Genomic DNA, 22,126 nt, shown 5'->3' on the forward strand with positions numbered 1-22,126 from the left:
AGTTTTTGGTATGCGTTTGATGAACTAGAACTTTGGTTATCAATTTATTTTTATTGACTTAGTTTAATAATGTTGTTGTTTAGTTTCGTCTAAAAAACTTGTTTAATAAATTAAACTTGCTAAGTAAGTCTATTAGTTTTGGTAAATTAAACATATGTTTTGTTTTATGTAAAAAAATCTTCAGAAGGAAACAAAAATATTTAAAGGTTTAACTAAAAACATTTAATAGATATAATGGTAGATTAAATCAGTCATTAAATTTGTTACTTTCGTCTGAAAGTCAGAATTCTTAAATTTGACTGTTTTCACTAATTTATTATTCTAATTAAGTCGATAATCTTCTGAAGTATGTTGTTGTTTTGACTTGCAGTTCAAAATTTTATTTTTTCAGATAAGTTTAAAATTACTTCGGGCCTTGTTTAATTAGTTTGTTGATGTGGGTATGTAAAATTTAAAATAAACTATAACAAGTTATTATAAACTACTCATATACCTTACTTTTACATCGTATACGCTTTGAAATTTGTCTGATTATGTTTAAGTTATAACAAAATTGATAAAATCAAAGTTTGCATCATTATCTATTAACAACTGAATAAATAGATATAAATAGACTACAATATAACTAAAATCATTAGCACAAAAAAATATTATTAAAATCTAATATAATATATTTAACGATAAATTAAAATTTAATATAAATATTCAAATTATAACGCTTAAAACTGATTTCGATATATTATTTGAAGTTGAAACATAACTTCAACAACAGATAGTGATAGTCGAAAACAACTTTAGCTAAATCTATTGACGGCTCTAAAAATCAAAAAATAAAAATCTGGCAAAAGAAAAGCTAAAATAAATTTTGGAACTTAAACACTACCGCGGTGTAAACGAATTAAACAACAATTTTACGCTATTAGAATTGCTCAGAACGATTTAAATACATTCTATAAAAATACTTTTTTATCAATATTCAAATGCAAACTATTTTTGGAAAGTTTTTTTTAATTTTTGTTTGTGCAGTTAAATAAGTTTTGTATTGCAGCTACACCAAGCTTTTCGACACGTAACCGAAAACCGTTGAACGAGAAAAAAAAGAAAAGCCGCGAGCGCTTAACATTGGTACGTTTTCAACCAAAACTTTTTGCTGACTTTCAATTAAAATAAAATCCTACCGCGTATAAACTTCTCAAGTAGGACAAGAAATGGTTAATGACACCACAATCACCACCACTTTGGTTTTCTAGCTTAAGAGCAGGATACCTTTTTTCAAGATTTCAAACCTCTTTTTGTTTTACAAAGTTTGTTCAAAACTGTTGTAAAATTTACGAATGATAAAAAAGAGATAAATAGTTTTAATTTAACGATTTTATTTTAAAGTGATGTAAATCAAAAGGGTATATTCGTGCAAAAGAGACGCTTCGAGAAAGTTAAAATCGTGCAAAATTGACGATCTTTTTGTATGGGAATGTATTCGGGTTAGAATTAATTGGGTGGAATTAGATTTAGGTGAGAAATGTTCAAATGGAAACAGATTCGTGTAGGTATTGATTAGATAGGAATTGATTCTGGTTGTAGTTAATTGATAGGGATCTTTCTGGATTGGAATTGTGGCTAAATTTAATTGTTTCACAATTCTAGAAGTAAATTAAAAACAAGACTTAAAGTTTTTTTTATGCGATTTTCTAGTAAGAATTTTTTCAAATGTTTATTTATGAAATAACATAAATTATAATCTGTAAATGATACCCTTAGAAATATATCAATTTTGTGTTTTTTATATTTTTAACGCAGTGTTTTACCCTGTTAATATTTGTACTTATTTCTTACTTAAAAAAACTAATTGTTGTTCCAGTGTACAGGCTTATTTTTTATTTTGTTTTAACTCCGCTTAAAAAACAATTTTGAAATCAATACAGATCTAGTATAACTTCGATAATGAAATAAGCAAATGAGTTTTAGTAGTCTACAATCATAGAAAATATTAGAAGAGTATTTAGTAGATAATGAAATTTATCGTTTCTAAAACTAAATAGAAATATATACAAAAAATTATAGTATATTAAAGTCAATAAAGTAGTTAAATAATTAGGATTAAGTTTATATGAGTTTTTTAAGCTAATTTAATACAAAGACATTTGTTAAAAAATTATTATAAGAATATGCACGCTTTCTGATAGTAAAGTTTTAAATTTGATATATAGCTATAGAACTTAATTTCATGAAAATAATTATTATTATAAAAACTAGTAGTTTATGTATCCCGCAGTCACCCGATTTAATTGAAGTAATTCTATGTCTAATAGAAAATTAACATTATAGGTAAACTAGCTTTAAATTCCACCTATTATGCAATATAATAAATTTTATTATAAATCGTTGTGAAACAATTGGTCATTGGTAATTTTTATACTTACATGAAAAATTAAGTATAAGACCATGGTATTGAAGTATTTCTTATCGTTATAAATGCTACACTCTCAAACCTTTTGTAATCAAAATGGTGTTTACTAATAATTATCAATCAAAAACGTTGTAGATAAAACTGAGATAATGGTTTCTTGCTTTTATACAAAGTCAAGTTACGTCTTGTTTACTCGCTTAACTTTGATGGATAACATTTAATAAAGTAATTTTTTAACTTAACCGTTTTTATTATAACATAATAATTACGAAAATACGTTACATTAAACACATGAAACAAGTTGACTGTACATTGGCGAGGCAATTATTATTGAAAACTTAGATAACAGGACTATTTAGTATATGTTTTAATTATTAATTTTAGTTTTATATAACAAATGATATTGTTACTATATAAGATGTATTGCTTTTTAACTTAATATTGTGACTTGATTTTTGTAATAAACCTTAGCTTTGTATAGTTTGTTATTAATACTATATTTTTGGTAATAAAGTTTTTGACCTAAATATTATTTTTATTGTATACATTTTCCTACAACCTAGAAAAATTCTTATTATAAAAAACTTAAAATAAAAACTTTGCTAAGATGAAATAATCAAATCTTTTTGAGAATAAGAAAATACTTAATAAAGCAATGCTTAAATTTATTTAAATATCAAGGGAATAAAAAGGCATTTGATATTAGTTACTTAACAAAAAGAAAACTAAAACAATCAAAAAAAGTTATAATATCTAGCACATTATAAATTTAACAAGATCTTATAGTCTTACAAAAATTTCTTAATACTCAAATGCTTTGTTTTGATACAAAAGTGTATCCTAGATTATTTAAATTAATTTATATAAAACTAGTTATTCAAACAAGTCTTTATTTATAAGTTGCTCTGCTATTTTTGTAGCATAAATAGTTAGTCAGTTTCAAAACATTATCGATTTTAAACTACAATCTTTAAAGAATTTTTTCATTATAGTTTTAGTTACGTTCTCACAGCTTGTATAAATAATTTCGTTTAACTTACAAAATTAATACTAAAACTTCATTTTGATAACAAAGATGCACAATGCAAGAACTGGTCAAAGTTACACGAAGAAAATTTTGTATGGTGGTTCATTTTTCCACAAGTGTCATTTTTGCACGAAAGTCAAAAAAAGAACAGGAAAAAGAAAAAATAAATAAAAAAACAAAAAAAAAACTGAAGATAAATAATTTAAAAAACGAAACAAAGAAAAAAAAAAATTCGGATCAAGGGTAAGGTTAGGGGTAATACTGATAGTAAAAAAAATAAATTGACAAAAATAACTATTAAAAAAAAAGAACTAATTAAACTAAAACAAAAGCTACCAACCGAGGGTAAGGGTTACGGGTAAGAGTAATAACAAAATAAAATATGAACAAATAATAAATAATATAAAAAACATATTGATAAACAAAAAACATATATCTAGCTCGTCTTTTTTATGTAGCAGCACTACACCTATCACATCACAGTTGATATCAATAATACAACTATTACATCACAATATATTACAACAATAAAACTATTACATCACAGTAGATCGTAACGATACAACTATCACAGTAGATAACAACACTACAACTATCACATCACAGTAGATTGTAATAAAAAAACTACATCACGGTTGTACGCAACATTATGGATATATGATCATCATATCTTCGTTGTTTAATTACTTAAGAAACCAACCTTTTTGTAATTTAACTTTTTAAAAGGCTCAGTTTTTTTAGGGTTGTCTTAAGTTTACATAAATGTTAATCCTAGAGGTCATAACAAGTTTAAAGTAACTGTCGGAAAGCAGTAAATCTGTAAAGGAATACCAGTTACACTGCGTTTCAATTTAGTTGAATACTGAATTATATAGAAGAAAGTTAAATTAAGGAGAAATTAATTCTTATGAAATAATCACTAAACTATGTTCAGCTATATGAATATTTAGTTTGGGCAGTGACATTCACTCTAAACCAAGTTGCTGCTGTTAACATGTTGTCCAAAAAAAATTTGTATTTTTTATTCTCAAACTTTAAGTTTTTTTTCAAACAGTACGTTTTCTAAATAGCAGAATTTAAGAGTTAAGTTTAAGTACTCAAAAGTAATAAGTTTTTGTACATTAGTAAAGTATTTTCCTTTTGAATTTAATTCTTATGTAAAGTTTTGACAACATTTATTTATTTTGTAAAGTATGACGTTCTTTATATATTTATTAGTTAGTTTTATTGTTCTTAAATACATTATGTTCTTTCAAGTCGTGCCTAGTTTTCATAAATCCATTTAATTATCTTTTGTTACCAGCATTAGTTATGTTAAAGTTATTACTTATTTATAATGGGTTATAGTGTAGGTTTAAAGTACACTGTAACCTTCTTTACAATTTATAATTAATGGTTTTTCAAATAATTGTGCTATACTAATTTGTATCGTTGCAATCTACTGTGATGTGATAGTTGTATTGTTGTGATCTACTGTGATGTGATAGTTGTAACGATGCGATCTACTGTGATGTGATAGTTGTAACACTGCAATCTACTGTGATGTGCTAGTTGTAACACTGCAATCTACTGTGGTGTGATAGTTGTATTGTTGCGATCTACTGTGATGTGATAGTTGTATTGTTGCGATGTTTTGAAGACTTTAGGTTTAAAGCAACACGTAATACAAACTTGAGCTTAAAACAATTTGTATAGTTATTCTGTTAACAAACATAATTATTTATTAATGAAGTTGAAAATAAAGTATAGATAGAAGACAAATTAATTTTGAGAAGTATGAAAAAAAATAAAATGTTGCTTGTTCATTGCATTTAACGAATTCAAAAAAAAGTGGTTAGAAACATTTCTATTTGTAAAAATGATAATTAAATGTATGTTGAAAATAATATTGAAAGTACAATAGCTAAATTCAAACAACATTAAATTATTTTTCCAGTAAAAACAATTATATAAATATGTAAAGAAAAACCGAAATTAAAGTAGCTTTTAAAAGCTCAACTAATAAACAACTAGACGTTCATGACAAATTATTTTTTCAGCACACTAAAGCCTTGTTTTGAATAAAAGTTTAAATATCTTCAAGAAAATATATGTTTAACTACGATTTGCTATTCCAGCTGAAAATATACTAAGGAAAAGACCACCGGAAGACAGTTAGGGAACTACTGCAAATAAAGAAACAGAAAACAACAAAATTATAACTAATGTATGAGTTTTTTTCGCTAGTTTTAGTTTCAAACAGGTAACTCACCTGGATGTATAAACTAAAATTTAGAAAAAAATACTTTAATGTTATAATAGAAATAATAAATTTCGATTTACAAAAAAATCAATTTATGAGAAGCACTCCGACAAAATACTTATTGTAATAATACGAAGAAGTAAGAGAATATATTAAATTAATCATGAAAAGTACCTATAATAAAATGGAGAGTTGACAATCTCTAAAAACATGAAAAAAAAACTATACTTAAGAGTGACTGTTGCACTTTATGGTGACACTTAAATAAATTTTAAAGTTTTGTACATACGCAGCTCTTGTCATCTTTAATACTATGATAAGTTTTGAAACGTTAAGTATTTGAAGAATCAAACCTTATGAAATTCAAAACACACCAACAAGTCAAAATGACATCAAAAATATTGGAGAAGGAAATTTATTTGCTTTTGTAATTACGAAGGATATACTTTTGTTATTTTTAGTGTTATATAGTGGTATCAAAAATTATAAATCTACATGTGCTGGTAGATATTTTTAAATAGATTTTCTGTTTTTTTTATGCCCTAATCATTGACACAGTTCTGCTGAAAATAAGACAAAAATACATTGTGTTAGATAGGTTAAACTAAAAAATAAACATCGAAATAAAGAAGAAACATAAAAAGCAATAAAGTAGGTACACACAGAACCAAAAAAAGTCTACAAGCAAGTAGGAAATTATTCATTGTTATGTAAAAAATGTATCCTTCCATCATAAAGAGAAGAAAAAACAGTATTAAATAATTCATGATAAGTACTAAACACTTAATTCAGAAAAAACCATTTCATAAAAAAATAATTCTATAAGAACAAGTTTAGTACCTAATAGTAAAAATTATAAAAGTTAGGAATATTATATTTAAAAATAAATTATATAAATAAATATATATAAAGTAAATAAATTTAGGAATACAATATGATAATAAATATAAAAAAAAAATAATAAACTTTAGGCGTATACATACTGGATGAATCAACTAAACATTTATTACTTTATGATCTTGAATCCATTTCAAATCCCTTGAAAGTAGAAACAAAAGATAACATAAAGATGTTAGAAAGTAATAACTGCTATCTATTAAATTTATATAATGATAACTATTTTTTTTCATTTATTTAAATTAAGGTTGTTAATCTTAGAAAAATAAGACAAAAGCAAAAATGAGAATTTAAAAAAGTAGTAGAAGTCTAACTTGGTTTGAAAATTCATCTTAGTAATACGCTGTCATCTCTGTGTAGCAGATGACAATTAAACTTAATGGTAAAAAAATAAAGTTAAAATTATCAGTTTTTTTGTGATGTATTAAATAAAAGTTTGATTTAAAAACTAAGCAACAACTTTAATGTTTATATAAAGAAGTATTTTTAAACAAACTAATTTATCATCCTGAGACTGTCAAGTATAACTAATACAATTAGCAGAATTATTTTAGGTAACTTAATAAATTTGTATAATTAATGTTTCATTAAAGAATTACATGTGGAAAAAAAAAAATTGATAAAAATGTTGCAACTATGTACATAAAATATACGTTTTTTAAATATAAATGTTCGCTACAAAGAAAGTAGAGTTACACATGTAAAATATGAAGTATTTTAGTTTTAACGGAATTGAAATATGATACTTCCGTGTTAAAAACATGAAATTATTATTTTGAAATATTAACTTTCGTTATTTAAAAATTATCGTACTTTAATTAGTGTATTCTAACTAAAACACATTACCGATAAATTAAAAGTGTTTGTTCATTTATTGAATAAAAACAAATAATTTTACTTAATGCTCAATAAAACCCTTAATATCCTACAGTAATTGCTTAATAATTTCACTATATTATTGTAAAACCGAGTTTTATTTTAATATACTTTTATTTTGAAAAAACATAACAATACTTGTAAACGTGTACATATATATGTAGCAAACGGGTCTAAATTGCACGAAGATAAAATTGCACGAGGTTATTAAATTGCACGAGAACAAAGTTGAACGAGAAAAAAATTGCATGAGTGCACAAAATTGCACGAAGCCAAATTTGCACAAAGCCAAATTTGAACGAGAGCAGAAATATGTACGAGGGAAAAAAATTTCACGAAGACGATTTTGCACCGAGGGCAAATTTTGCATAAGTTAAATTTTTGCACGAGAGTAAAAAAAAAAAAAACAGAAAAAAAAAATACTGACCGAGGGTAAGGGTTTGGGGTAACAATGATAGTAAAAATAAAAATAAACTAAAAGAATTAAAATAGAAAAAATTAGATTCAAAATATAAAAAAAAATATACAAATTTTTGGAAATAAAAATATAATGCTACCGACCGAGGGTAAGGGTTAGGGGCAACAGTGATAGTAAACAAAAAAAATAAATAAACAACCCGTGCAAAGTTGTCTCCGTGCAAAATTGTTTGCTTGTGGAAAAAGTATATTCGTGTAATTTTATCTTTGTGCAATTTTATTCCCTTGTGCAAAAGTATTTTCGTGCAAAAGTATCTTTGTGCAATTTTGTAAACTCGTGCAATTTCGTCCCCTCTTGCAATTTTGTACGCTAGCGCAATTGAGACAGCTACCCATATATGTTTGCTATTATAGGCTTACTTTAAGTTACATAAATAAAACTGTTTAATTTATTAGTTCCTTTAAAATTTATACACATTTTATGCACTAAAATGCCATTAAATGCGTAGATGTTGTGTATGCTTTTTTGGTCTAGAACAATTTTACTCTTAATAATTATTTCAACATACAAACTGTTATTAAATGTAATAGAAGATGTTTAACAAGGTATTTTAAACTAAAAACAAAAGTTAAAAGGAAGCTATGTAAACAAAAAAAAAAGAGTAATAATTTATATTAAATTGACCTAAAACAAAAATAACTGTAAAATCAAGTTGTTAAAAATTGATAGCGTTGGTTACTGTAAGTTTGTTACTAATTTGTGCATTTGTAATTTTCTTAGTTTTTTTTCATTACAACTTGATTGAGGGTTTTACATTTCATATAAGCCGGTAATTTCATAGTTAAATAAAATCATTAAAAACTTTGAAAATAGTTGAAAAGTAAACTGTTTTCTTAAAACACACGAGTTAGAATATATCTTAAAATATTCAAATATGGTTTAAATCTTAAATATTATGAGAGCTATTTGTGTTGTCAAAGTTTCAACTTAATCATTGTACCGGTTTACGTTAAATAACCATATGTAGAAAATAAGTTCTTTGTTTTAATAAATTACCAAAACATAAAACATAATATACATTGTATTTTTTCAATTCTTTTAGTGCTTCTTAACCATTGAAAATTCTTAATGGAGTTTACTGATCGTGAAATGCAAGCTTGCAACCAGTATTTTGCTGAAAGATTTCATAATGAAATTAACTTTTTGTTTCAAAATGCCTTGTATCTAAATTTAAGTATCAGTTACAATGCAGGATGCAACTTTGCTTTCATTAATTTCGGAGGAACAGGCGTACAAGGATGTGTGAGGTACAACATATTTTACATTTCTGTCGACCCGTTTCGCCCTGGTAACCAAGTTACAAATGGTAGTTACCCATTTTCATCACATGTCATAACGGGCAGGTTGATGTTGGATGATCAGTTTAAGAAATTTAATTTTTCTAGGGAAAAAGTTGAGGATTTGTATGCAGATCTTATTAGTATGGAAAGAAAATCTATAAATAGTTGAAGATTATGTGTTGTGGTGTCAACGTTTACCAACAATGTCTAAGTTTTGATATTTATAATTTTCATTAAGCTTTGCTGTTTTTGTATAATAATGTTATGTCATTAAGTTGTGTACTTTTTGTAAATAAGTGAACTATTAACAACAAAGCAAAATGTGAAAATAGTACAGTGATATAAACATTTATTTATATTTATTCCTTTTGCACTTTCATGTATTTTTAACTTCGCTGTTTTAGGTGGGCAAAGTAATTAATTTTAATTGTGTTTGTTATAAATATAGATAGAATTGTAGCATAAAAAATAAAAGTCTTTTCTTTCAAGTGAAATACTTTATTTATTAAACAATTACAGTTAAACTATACTAGTAGTCATTTCGATACCTTGATACAAATATTGTCAGTAGTTTTCTGCATATAAAAAGTTTTGCCTACAAAATTTTGTGTGTAAGCAAATCCCTTTTCCTTATACATTATTAATTTTAATTAGTTGTAAGTTATTTCAGCTTAGTCAAGTTAATATACTCAAGTTAGCTATCTTTTTTACAAAATAGAACTAATCAAAACTCTAATGCATAAAAGTATAAAAATTTCAGCAAATAAATTTTATCTTTGTATCGAGTTTATTCAAAAGCATTTAAACCTAATCTTCAAACAATTTTCGTTATTAATTCTTTATTCACAGATAATGAAATTATTTATATTTACATACGAACATATTGTACATTATATGCATTGCAATTTATAATTAGAACCTTAACAGTTTTGACATATTTACAAAAAAGTTACGTTCTTGCTTTCTGATTATTTTATAAAACTCCTTTACTCTTATCTTTTCTTAAATAACAAATATAATATTTTAAATTCACAAATGGGTTTACTTGAACTCGTAAAACTACATGGTTAGAGTTAGATATTTATATCTAAAATAAATTAAAAACAAAAAAAAAATAAAAAATGTTTTGTAAAAAAGACCACTAAATAATGCAGTTAATAAAACTACTTATAAAAATTCATAAAAAATCTAGTGATGTAATGTTTAATAATATTTTTAGTAAGAAATGTCATATAAATCTTTTTAACATAAATTTATCTAAACCATTTTTAAATGATTTAAGCAAGGCACATACTTATGAGTTTTTCTTTGTACTATTCTTTAACCTAGACTACAAATTAAATGTTTTTTCAAAACACTTTTACTATTAATAGTATAGTGTTTTAGCATTTACTACTAGACTTTTTAAACTTTAAATATTGATTTTGTAGAACTTTGTTTTTTTTAATTTGAAAAACTTTTACTGTTTGTATTCTGTTTCAATTTACTTTATTTTCGAAGCCTTTTAAAGTAATTCACAATACACATAGACTAACTCAAATTTACTTAAGCAACCTAGATTAATATTTAGTTAATTTTATAATTAAACATGGATGCTAAATTGTTATACAACGACCGAGTTTACGATCACATAATTGATTGTATCTCAAAAACAAGCTTGAACTTAGAATAACTTGGTATAATCAAATTTGCAATTTAAATTGATTCCTACGTAAAGTAATTTTTAACTATACATTAAAAAATAAGAATGTACCCTGTAAGGTTTGATTTGTATAGATTATAGTTTTATGACGGTAAAAAAAGTACTGGAAAATTTTTTGTTAAAAAAGATAACTCATAAACAGTAGAACTAGAAATGTTTTAATGCATTTAAAAGTTTAATTTAACTATACATCAAAAACAGTTTAAAACTGAAAATTTTGTAATGTACTATAATATCTATATCATAATGTTAAATATAAAAATAAAAGCTAAAAAAAAGCTATTCACAATATTTCAGATATCTTTTAATTTTTAAATCGGTATTTAAACTTCTAGCATTTTTTTCGTCCTGAAGTTTTTTATAGTTTAATGTTTTTGCAAAAAAACTTGTATCAAATAACATTGGAAGTTTTTTTTAATAAAAGTTAACATTAATTTTTTTATGTTGAAAAATAGATTAAATTCGCTTAAACTTCTGGAACTTTGTAATGAAAGTTATGAAGGGTGCTACACAACTACTTCAAACATTAAAAAAAAAACTGGGCTCATAAAATATATATTTGTTTATACAGCCTTTTATAAATCTTTTTGCATCAAAAGAATATTTTATAGATGAAAAAAAAACTAAGATATCCAAAGTAAATTCGAAAGCAAAATTGTTAATAAGTAATAACCATATAAGACAATCAATTCAACAATTATTCAATAATAAAATTGTCGTTAAAAAATCAATCTTGTTTATATTTTTTTTTTGTCATTTTTATAAATTATGCTTTTAAATATTTCGTTTTGTATCACTTAATAACTTTTAATTTTTATAAAATTACAACAAAGCTGTTTAACTTAAAATTACTGAATAAAACTTAGTTTAATTCGTATTTACTATAAAAGAACTTTAGATTTTAAACAAAATGCTGAAATTTAATCCTAGGTATAAAATCTATTTTGATGAGATATTCGTTTAAAACTAAAATAAAAATCTTTGTTTATGAAATTTTATGTGTCACAATACGTTTATTGTGCGATTTGTAAGTAAATTTGAACATAAAGCTTAATTATAGATTTTTGAATAAAACTGAAGCAATTAAAATTCATACAATAAGTAAAATTTATAATTTGTTTTTTCCAAGTATTCAAAGAAATGATTTAGTTAAACATATTAAAAAAAAATTTAACTAAATTTAGCCAAGTATAATTTTTCAGGAGCTACTTAAATGTTTTCTGATAAGTATCCTAATTTGTATCAAATCAGACATTGCAATCAAAATGAAAGTTACAGTTCTGTTTTTAGAAATGTTTCGTACCCTTTTTGTTTAAACTTTGAGAAAATTTAGTTTTATAATGTTAAAGACATTTCACACTTTAAAAGCTAAAAAAGTTGGATATATTTTCCTGGCTCTATCAAAAACTATTCATTTTCTGAAGCTAACATGAACAACTATTTGATGTCTAAATGAATGAAATTAGTGGTTGTCCTAACTTTTTGGAGTCATTTCCGGACGAAGAGTTTGATTTCTGTGTTTGTAGTTTTTTGAATTTTTTTTTTTGATTGGCGGTTGGCATCACGAAACTGCAAAAAGATTTTGCTTGGTATACAACTTTAGACAAAAACATTGGAGTTTCAGTGAAAATATAAACATGTAATAAAGAAGAAGCGCTGCAGCTTGTGCAGTTTTCGAAGGTAAAATTATTGTTTCAGGTGCAAAGAAAATCGGATAGATCATTTGAGAAAAATTAATTTATTTTCCTGATATGGTAAAGCCAAGAGTTCGTCATTCATTATTTACTTTAGGCAACAAAGTGTTTGCAATTGGTGGATATTATAAATATAGCTGGGAAGTTTTTGATAGAATAAGTAGTAAATTCATCTTGATCACTAATGCGCCAAAATTTACGAGATCTATATACGGTATAGAAGAAGGTGCTTGTTGTGTTGGTGATAAGATAGTTCTAGTTGATATTTCTACTAAGAATATCTATGAGTTAATTGAGTACGACACTAAAACTGAAATTTTCAAAAAAGAAATTTAGTAACCTTTAAGAAAGTGTGTTTTTTTTTTGAGATAATAAAACTTCTTTTTGTTTTTAATTTTTGTATTTAATAAATTTGTTACGTTTGAATAAAACATATGTTATCAGATTATATTATCACATTTATTTACTTAGAAACGATAGCGATAAAATATAACCTAGAAAAACTTATATAAACCAGGACATTCCTTTAGTATCTACAACAATCGTATAAAATAACTTAGTAGCTGACAAAACTAATATATTAAAAAATGTTGACTCAGTCTAAGAGTACTATTCTAAGAATTGTTATTGTTCTTACTTTTTTAAGATTTGTAAAAGAAACGTTTTTTTTTTTATAAAACAGCAGAGTGTACAATTTTAAAGGTAAAATATAGCGTAAGGTAATAAAAATTGGTCAAATTTTAGTTTAGTAAAAGCGTAAGATCATAATAAAAACTATACTTACTTACCTGACATTAAATAATTATAAATAATGACAAAATAGTTGATTTAGGCATCAAAATGCTTGTAGCTAGTGGATGTAGCTGGGACGTTTTTAATACCAGGTTTTATATGAAAATTGTTATTAAAAACAAGATAAATTAAAAATCGTTATTTCAAGCAGCAGAAGTAAAAATTGTGTTTTAAGCAAAGTTAATGAACTAAAAGGTCCTGATTTTTGATCTTTTTAAGATAAGTCCTTCTTTAACTAAAAAAAAGTACTAGCAAAACATTTGTAATAGGTTCTGAAACTCATATACTTGGTGGATAATATGATAACTAAGAATGGACATATTCTTTTAAATTTGTTTTTCAAAGAAAAACGTCAGAAGAGCTAGTAACTGTATTTGATAATACAGCACCATTTCGTGTCTGTTAACATGTGAAATTTTTTATGTGTACTTAAAGGGTTGTAAATTCAACAAAAAAAACTTAACAGTACTCGGGATCTACGAGAAATAGTTTAGTTTAAATACAAAGAAATTACAAAACTATTTTGTGAACAACTACTAAAAATTAAAAAAAAAATATTTAGACTTTAACCAGACTAGCATTTAAGTGTTTATTAAAATGTTTAAAACAGAAGAGAAGCTTAGAGTTCAAGTATCGCCCAAAAATCTAAACTATAGTTTAGATACAGCAAGCGAACAAAACCAAGACTGTCAGCGACAGTTATGTAGACGTGGTACTTTAAACTTGTTGTTTTTTAGCAGCCTGGCAATACTGAATTGTGAACAGACTTATTACTGAATAGTCGATTTTGTTTGGCGGAATAGCTTAGGATAATTTAATACATTTTATTGCTTATTTTAGATTATTCACAATGTACTTCCATGTGTACTATTAAATAAATAATCTAAAACAAAGTTTGTCATTAGTTAAGTAAAACAAAAAATTTAAATAAATTTGTTTACTTTACTGTTTAGCTAATAACTTAAGCATTTCTTCTTATTCCTTCAAAAACAATGTTTTAATTTCATTCTATCATATTAGACACAGTAAAAATAAGTTTTTCAATTTTTACATAATATTAAATTACGGAAAAACTTAAAACCTGTATGTCAGTATATATTTTTTTAAATGATTTACTACAAAACTGTTTTTAATTAATGTAGATCAATAAATTTTCTACATGTACTCAACTATCTAACATTTTTCTGTAAATATTGAAATGTTTTTTTAAAAAAAGTAATTGTTGTCTAAACTTTAGCTTGAAAAGTTTTATAATGAAATATATTAATAGATTGTTTGTTAAACTAATTTTTTTCATAAATTAATATAAATTTTTTGTTTTTAGTTCTTCCTATTCAAATAACCTATAAAATTAAGAGAAAACTATGTTACAGTAAAAAACACACAAAAAAACTTAAAAAGCTGTTGTTTTATGTTTGATTAACACTGAAAACTAAGTTTGTAGTGTTTATCACTAAAGCAAACTCCAAGAAAAAAAATTTAATAATTACAGTGAAACATTTTTGGAAAACAATAACTAAACAGCAAATTTTTAACAACTATTAACGTGAATTTATTAAACTTTTATTAACGTAAATAGTTAATTTCAGATATAAATATAGTTAATATATTTTGTTAAGAGTTGATTTTTTGTAGAATAAACATAAAATATTTTTATTTAATCTATCTATTGACAAGATAAAGCTATCAAATATGTTTTTCTAAATATGACTTATTTTTTCTTTTAAATTTATACAGTTCTTTTAGTAAAGTTATTAAAGCAATTTGTTTTTATAAAATAAACTTAAATCGGACTTTAGTGAAATAAATGTTTTCATAATAAACTTTATAAATAGAAGATTTGAATTCAAATGTAAAATATTGACAAATCACGTGTAGTATGTTCAGTTTTTTTATATAACTAAACTTAGTTAAAATAAACTAGAATTTTTTATTACAAAAACTTATAGTTGTTTTACTCACAACTTAACTAAAAACAAATGTAGTAAGTTAAACAGTTTCTAAATACTGCATACTTGTTTGTTAAAGCTTCAATATAAATTTAAATGCGAACTTAAGTGCTGTAATCAGTACGTTTAAATTTTTTTATTGCTTAGTTTATACGGTTTATAAGAATCGTTTCAATATGTCACTATAGGTATAATTCAAGGTAGATTTCTTACTAGAATGATAACTATATCACTAGTTTACTGTAAAAAAAACATTCAATCTAAACAACTTAATTTATTACAAAAACATAGGTTTCAATATCATAACTTAACTAGACAACTCGATTAAAAAAAATTATATAGTTAAAGTAAAAATTGTAAGTACAGGAATGTAGAAGTTTGTGTTTCAATATTTTCCAACATATTTGAGAATAAAGGCTAACTAATTCCAACTGTCAATTTTTTCTTTTAGTTTTTCTAGTGTTTTGTTAGCTGCGTCTTTGAACTCTTCTGGTAAACCGGATAAACTTTTTTCGTAAGCTTCAGTAGCAAAAGAACGAGCTTTATCAGTTAAACCAAGTGAACAAAAAAGAAAGTCAGAGTAATACAACGCAATAATAACTGCAACTGGATGTGCTGGATTGAGATTTTTATTCGCTAAATCGACTGCTTCCTCAAAAAGTATTGATGCTTCATTCAGTTCTAGTTCTATATCTTCCCCTGATGCAACAAAAAATTTACTTTCATGTTGAACAGCTAGAAAGGATTTGTAATCAGCAACAGCCTCGATATTGGTATCTCTTTTGATCCAATAACTATTTATCAGTTCAATAGCATCATCAGATATCCGATTTATTTCTGAATGGGCTTTCTGATTTATTTCCCTCTGTAATTTTTCATCTACTTTCGATTCATCACAGGAAACAAAGGAACGTTGATATGGAATTTTAAGGTTTTGATAACTGTTGAATATCATAATTCGTTCTTCAAAGTTAAGAGGTGTGCCCATTTTTATTACTTGTTTCATGTAGCTAATTACATCCTCATTACGATAATTTTCATAACACATTTCAGCAAGAGACACTAATTCACTTCTATCAAACTGAGACATTTTGAAATTTTAGCTAAAAAAAGTACTTATTTTAGAATTTGAATACAAAGTAGTAATATAAAAAAAAATATGAATTTAAAAGGAGTTAAACTTTTTTTTGTTAAATTAGCTTAAGAATTAAAAAAAATATACATACTTAATATTAAATTCATTTTTTTAAACAACATACAGTATAAGCTTAAGTATTTTCAAAAACAATAAAAGCTTCTCTATGAAGGTACTTATACTTTATCAATTAATCTAGCAATCAGTTAATTAGAATACTGTTTTTTTTTTAATTTAATAGAAATAAGTATTAACAAAAGCAGGGTGAAAATTTTAATAAAAAGTAGTGAAACCATCACATGGTCTAAAAAACGACAACATTATTTTATTATTATTTTTTAACTTGCCATATTTTTGACATTTTGTCGTATTTAAATTCTATAAAATTATTCTGTTGTGTTTGTTATTAGTTAAAAAAAAATTCAAAATGTAGTTTTATTTATTATATAAAAAAAAAAACATACTGTATAATTGAAATTAGTACAATATAATTTATAGCTTGTATCTTTGTTGCATAAAAATATTAGGTTGATTAAATTAAGTTTCATTGCAACGTTTAGCTGCTTATTAGATTAAGGTCTATAAACAACACTTTAAAGAATTAGTTTAGTTCGTTTTATTATTATTAATAAAATAAGAAATTTACACTAAATATTGTTTTCGTTGTGCATTAAAAATTTAATTGTTTTGTCTATATTTAATAAAAATTTGATTTTAGTATCTTTTATTTAACAATTCAAACAATGTAAAATAAAAATAACAAATTGATTACTTGTCACTACAACTTATTTAGATATATTTCAAAAATAAAAACAAAACATCTACGCTAATCAAAAGTGCATTTAGGAAATTTTTAGTTAAAAATCTATTTATAATGTTTAGGCAAAATTTTAAAATTTTGAAAAAAAAATGTTTAGAGTGCTTTACCAATAAAAAATGTGTGTATTTTAACGATTTTAAAAAGTTTTTTTTTCAAGTTTAGTTTTTTTTTGCTGTCTAATACTTGTGTAGATAAAATACTTTGTTACTTAATCAAAATAAAATGTTAAGATACAATTAAAAACTTTTTAGTGGCAATATAAAATACTGTAGTGAAACTGTATTAAAAAAAAAGAAAATAAGTATTTTTTAAAGCTAAATACTTAGTAAATGATAGTTAACAAAATATAACGTACAGTTAAATATATACTTAATTATAAAATACCTAAGGACAAACTGAATTATTTTGTTGTTCTTAATAAACTGATAAAAAAATGTTTTATTTAAAGTAGTTATTATTTATGTTTAATTTAATATTTAAAACAACTCAAATAAAGTTTACAAAATAACTAAATAGTTTTTTCTGTTTCGAAAATTTACTAAAGTTTGAACTTTTTTAAGGTCAAACTTTTAAAACTCACCGTGGAATAAGATGTTATGAAAAATGGGTAAAAGTTCAAACTTAAAAAGTACACTGCTTATAAGGCTACTCAAACGAATAAAATAAAGTGAGCTTAAAGTTTTATTTAGTGATCAAATTTTACAAACTCATAAAAATTTTACTGCAATGCTCTACTTTTGCAAAAATATAACTTAAAACGATAAACTTTTGCTCGTATCTTCGAGAATATTATACACACAATATTCTAATCTATGTTTATAATTTTAATAAATGTTTATAATCATTTATTCTTAGTTTAGTTTTATAAATAATTCAAAATTTATAATTTTTTTTTTTTTAATAAAAACGTTATCAAATGTTATTTAAAACATCCAATAAAAAATATTCAATAAAAAACTTAAAAATAACGCATCATATTTTTTAGATTATACTTTGCCTTAATTACATTAAATTTTTTTGGTCTCATTTTGTTTTCAATTTTTGGTTTTGTACTAAAAAAGTATTTTTTAAGTTTCCTTTTTTAACTTGTTGTAAAAAAAGTACTTTTGTTCTTAATTTTAGACTGATTGCTTGAACCTAATAATGGTAAGCTGATATTTAAAAAGTAATGTAAAGCCCCTTAAAAAAAATATTTATGAGTTAATTATAACTTTCAAATTTTAAAGCTTTTAATATCTCATGTAAAAGTACAATATTTGTGGTAATAAATTTTTATTAGGGTTTAACTTTAATTCTCTAGTTATTAATAAACTCTCTTATCTTTTTATAGTAAGTTGTACATATGTGAAATTTAATAATACTTATTGAAATGTTAAACATAATTGATTTATTTTGTCATATTTTCATTATACTTTATCTCTTAATCATTGTTTAAAAGATTGAGAACAACTTCACCTTAGTTGAAACTACAAACATTACTAGTACGCATTCGTACTTTTTAAAATGATGTTAAATTTAACTTGAAGAATTGAAAAAATAAATATTATAGGCTAATATGTAATAAAGCTAATAATAGATTAATCATTTTTAATGTTTAATCCTGATTGCTACCAGTTAGTTAAATAATACCTCAATCATTTAATTATAAATTACATTTTTAAAGCTTGAATCTTTAAAAATTAAATTAGATGATAGACAAAATAACTGAAGCTCTAATTTTAAAGTGTCATACGAATAATCTATTTAAATATGTAAATTGTAATAAAACAAAATAAAAAACTTCTCCTTCATATTTATTTTCAGATTTTGATGAAAATATTTAATTGATTTTAAAAAATACAAACTTTCATTATTTTGAAAGATTCTTAGATGCAGAAATAAGCTTTTTATATGTACTCCTCTTTGTAAGTAATAAACCCTTGAAGTTTGATACTTTAATATTTGTATTTAAAGAACTCTAATAATAAGTTTTGTTATGTAATATCAAAAAAATTATACATATAATTCTTTTGAATAATAGTTTATGATTCGAGATAAAAGTATTTTTCATTTAATGAAATTTAAAGTTTTGTTAATTTACTTCTATTCGAAAACTATTTCACCGAAAAATGACAATTAATTTGTTTAGACTTTTACGTCATATATTTGTAAACAATCGTAGTTTTTCGATTTATATAATATATTTTGTTAAATGGGAACAAAATTTAGTTTTAACTTATCTAATTGTGTAATTAATTAACCTTTTGTTAAATACTAAACGTTCTAAATAACTTTTTTGAAAAATTACCTCTATTGAAAGATAAAAATGTTTCAGCTTGAATTCAAAATGTCTAAGTTTGATAAAAGTGAATTAGTGTCACTTAGTAAAATTTGTCATACAAATCATTTTTATGAGGATGTAATTAGCTACATAAAAGAAGTGATAAAAAACGAAACACCTCTTAATTTTGAAGAAAGAAGTATGTTATTCGAAAGATATGGGAAGTTTACACAATCGTATGTTAATTCCTTTTTTTCCCCGTAATGACCCGAGTTTAAATGCAAAAATACGAATAGAATTAAACCAGAAATCATAATCAAAAGTTGTCAGATTTTTCTTTAAAGCTATACAATTGTTAGACAGTGACTGTGTCAAAAGAGATACTGATGATGAAGCTATTTCCTGATTACAAACGTTTTAAAGCATGTTTACATTTAGAAAAAGCTATATGAGGAAGCATATGATATTGCAAATAAAAATCTCAATCCAGTGCATCCAGTTACACTTAAGATTGAAGTTAATTTTTCTTCATTTCTCTTTGATATTCACGAGTTTCATAAAGCTCTTCCCATAGTTAGAGAAGCCCACATAAAAGGTTTTTCAAACCTATTTGCGTTACCTGACGAGTTAAAAAACAGTGCTAAAAAGTTTTTTGATGTACTAAAGAAGGACATCTTGGATCAGGCTCAATTTAGTTTCGGAATTCAATCATGGTAAACGCTATTTGGTTAATGGCATAAGTGTTATGTTGTTACTTAATTATCTAATTATAAACTTGTATAATTTATTTACAAATGTTGCGTTATCAGATTCTCAGTTGATGTTTGGTCGTTTGTTGTAATAAACTTAGTAATAAAGACTGGACTACTAATATTTTTTGTAAGTAAATCCTTTGGTCTTTTCGGTAATCTAGCTGGAAAATCAAATTAATCTAATTAATTTAATGATGTAAGCCATCAAAATATCTATTTAGATATATATCCTAAGTTTTTCCTTTGTTAAACTAAATGATAGCTTAACGTTAACTTTTTAAATTACTGTTTCTATTATTAATTAATTTTTCTGATAATGGTTATGACTTTTATGTTTTGGCATACTACTAACGTTTCTCTAAACATAAGTAAAATAAAAAGTACTTAATGTGACTGATTTGATTTGAGACTAGCTTCGTCCTTATGAAGAATTAACAATTATTCACAACCAGGAAACTTTCAATCTATAAACTGATTTTTATGCTCTTACTTAAAGCAACCATTTGCTGGTATTGATCAAAGACTGGTCACAGTCTACCAAAAGCTTGTGTTCTGATGACAAAATTGTACGTTCAACCCTTTTGTAAATCTTGAGCTTGTTACACAGCCTACGAATGACCAGCCTTCTGCTCAGCAGAAGTTCGTCGATGTTTTTTTTGTGATCATATTTAATACAAGCGTGTCAAACGTTTTGCCTAGTAGACGTTCTATTAAACGTTGCATGGCAAAAGACAATGCTGACGTCATCGATCAATTCTATCAAATGGTTGCATTAATTTAAAGCATTTTAAACCGGTTTTTAAATTGAAGACTGTATTTTTTTTGATTATACAATTTTAAAACACATGAAATCTAGCTATTGTAACTTACGAAACTTTGTTAAAGCATTTTTGACATATTTTAGTCTTTATAAATATATAAAACATTTCGTATACGAATTGAAATGGATCATATACTAAAAATTAGTTGTGGCAGCAATTTATTTTAAATTCTACTAAACAGAGATAACAACCTTTATAAATAGCACCTTTAAATAGCACATAAACAGATTTAAACACATTTCAAACTAAACTTAACTAAAACAACTAGTTAAAAAATTAATTTGATAGTAATACGTCGATTAACTGAATGCTTCTTAAAATGCAACAATTGTTAAATTATCGAATTTTTAAACTTTTTTAATACAGTAAAATTATCGACCGTTTGTTTTTCATATTAACATTTTGCACTGTTTGTTAAATTTTTTAAAACTACTGTTTCCGATTTGAAACATTTTGGATTTTTTAATTAGTAGTGATATAGATCGAAGACACTAGAAACCGGATTCTTCCATTAAACAGGGTGTCTAGTATTTTATTAGGTTACGTTTAAATTTAGTTATTTAGCTAGAGATGTTTTTGTTAAATTTATTATAAAATTGTTGGGACAGTAATCACTTCAAAATCTTCTACAAACTTTTTGTTTTAATGTTTTTTCCTAGGACAAAAGACAAAGGATTTCAAATAATACCGAAATTAGTTGGTTACTAATTGTTAAATTTTTATTCAGTGAAATTAGATAAATATAACAAATTTATTATGTTGTTCAGGCTAGTAAGCTTCTAAAATATATAAGTTTTAATGAGGAATTACAAACAATAAAAATAAATTTTTCTGAAAACAATTGTTAAATTTTTTTAGAACTTTTAATTACCTAAACAATTTTATTAGTTTTACTGCAATTTGTTGGTAATCATTTCGTTATGTTATCAAACTTGTTATAGTTTTTTAGAACTTTTTATTACAAAAAAACTTTTTTATTAGTTTTCATTTTACT

The 22,126-nt window shown here is 24.3% G+C and overlaps 1 protein-coding gene across 1 annotated transcript; it reads right to left on the reverse strand.

Annotated features, from left to right (window-relative positions):
- Positions 1-15,765: 15,765 nt before the first annotated feature.
- Positions 15,766-16,434, reverse strand: LOC145841376 (14-3-3 protein beta/alpha-like). The gene has a single exon (XM_082948741.1). The coding sequence runs from the start codon at positions 16,432-16,434 to the stop codon at positions 15,766-15,768; it is 669 nt and encodes a 222-aa protein (XP_082804867.1).
- Between the last annotated feature and the right edge of the window lie 5,692 nt (positions 16,435-22,126).

This window comes from Thalia democratica, chromosome 1, assembly GCF_965202585.1.
Source record: "Thalia democratica chromosome 1, ktThaDemo2.hap1.1, whole genome shotgun sequence".
NCBI lineage: Eukaryota > Metazoa > Chordata > Thaliacea > Salpida > Salpidae > Thalia > Thalia democratica.

Coding starts and splice junctions, on each gene's coding strand:
- LOC145841376 (XM_082948741.1), bottom strand. CDS start 16,434: ATGTCTCAGTTTGATAGAAGTGAATTAGTGTCTCTTGCTGAAATGTGT.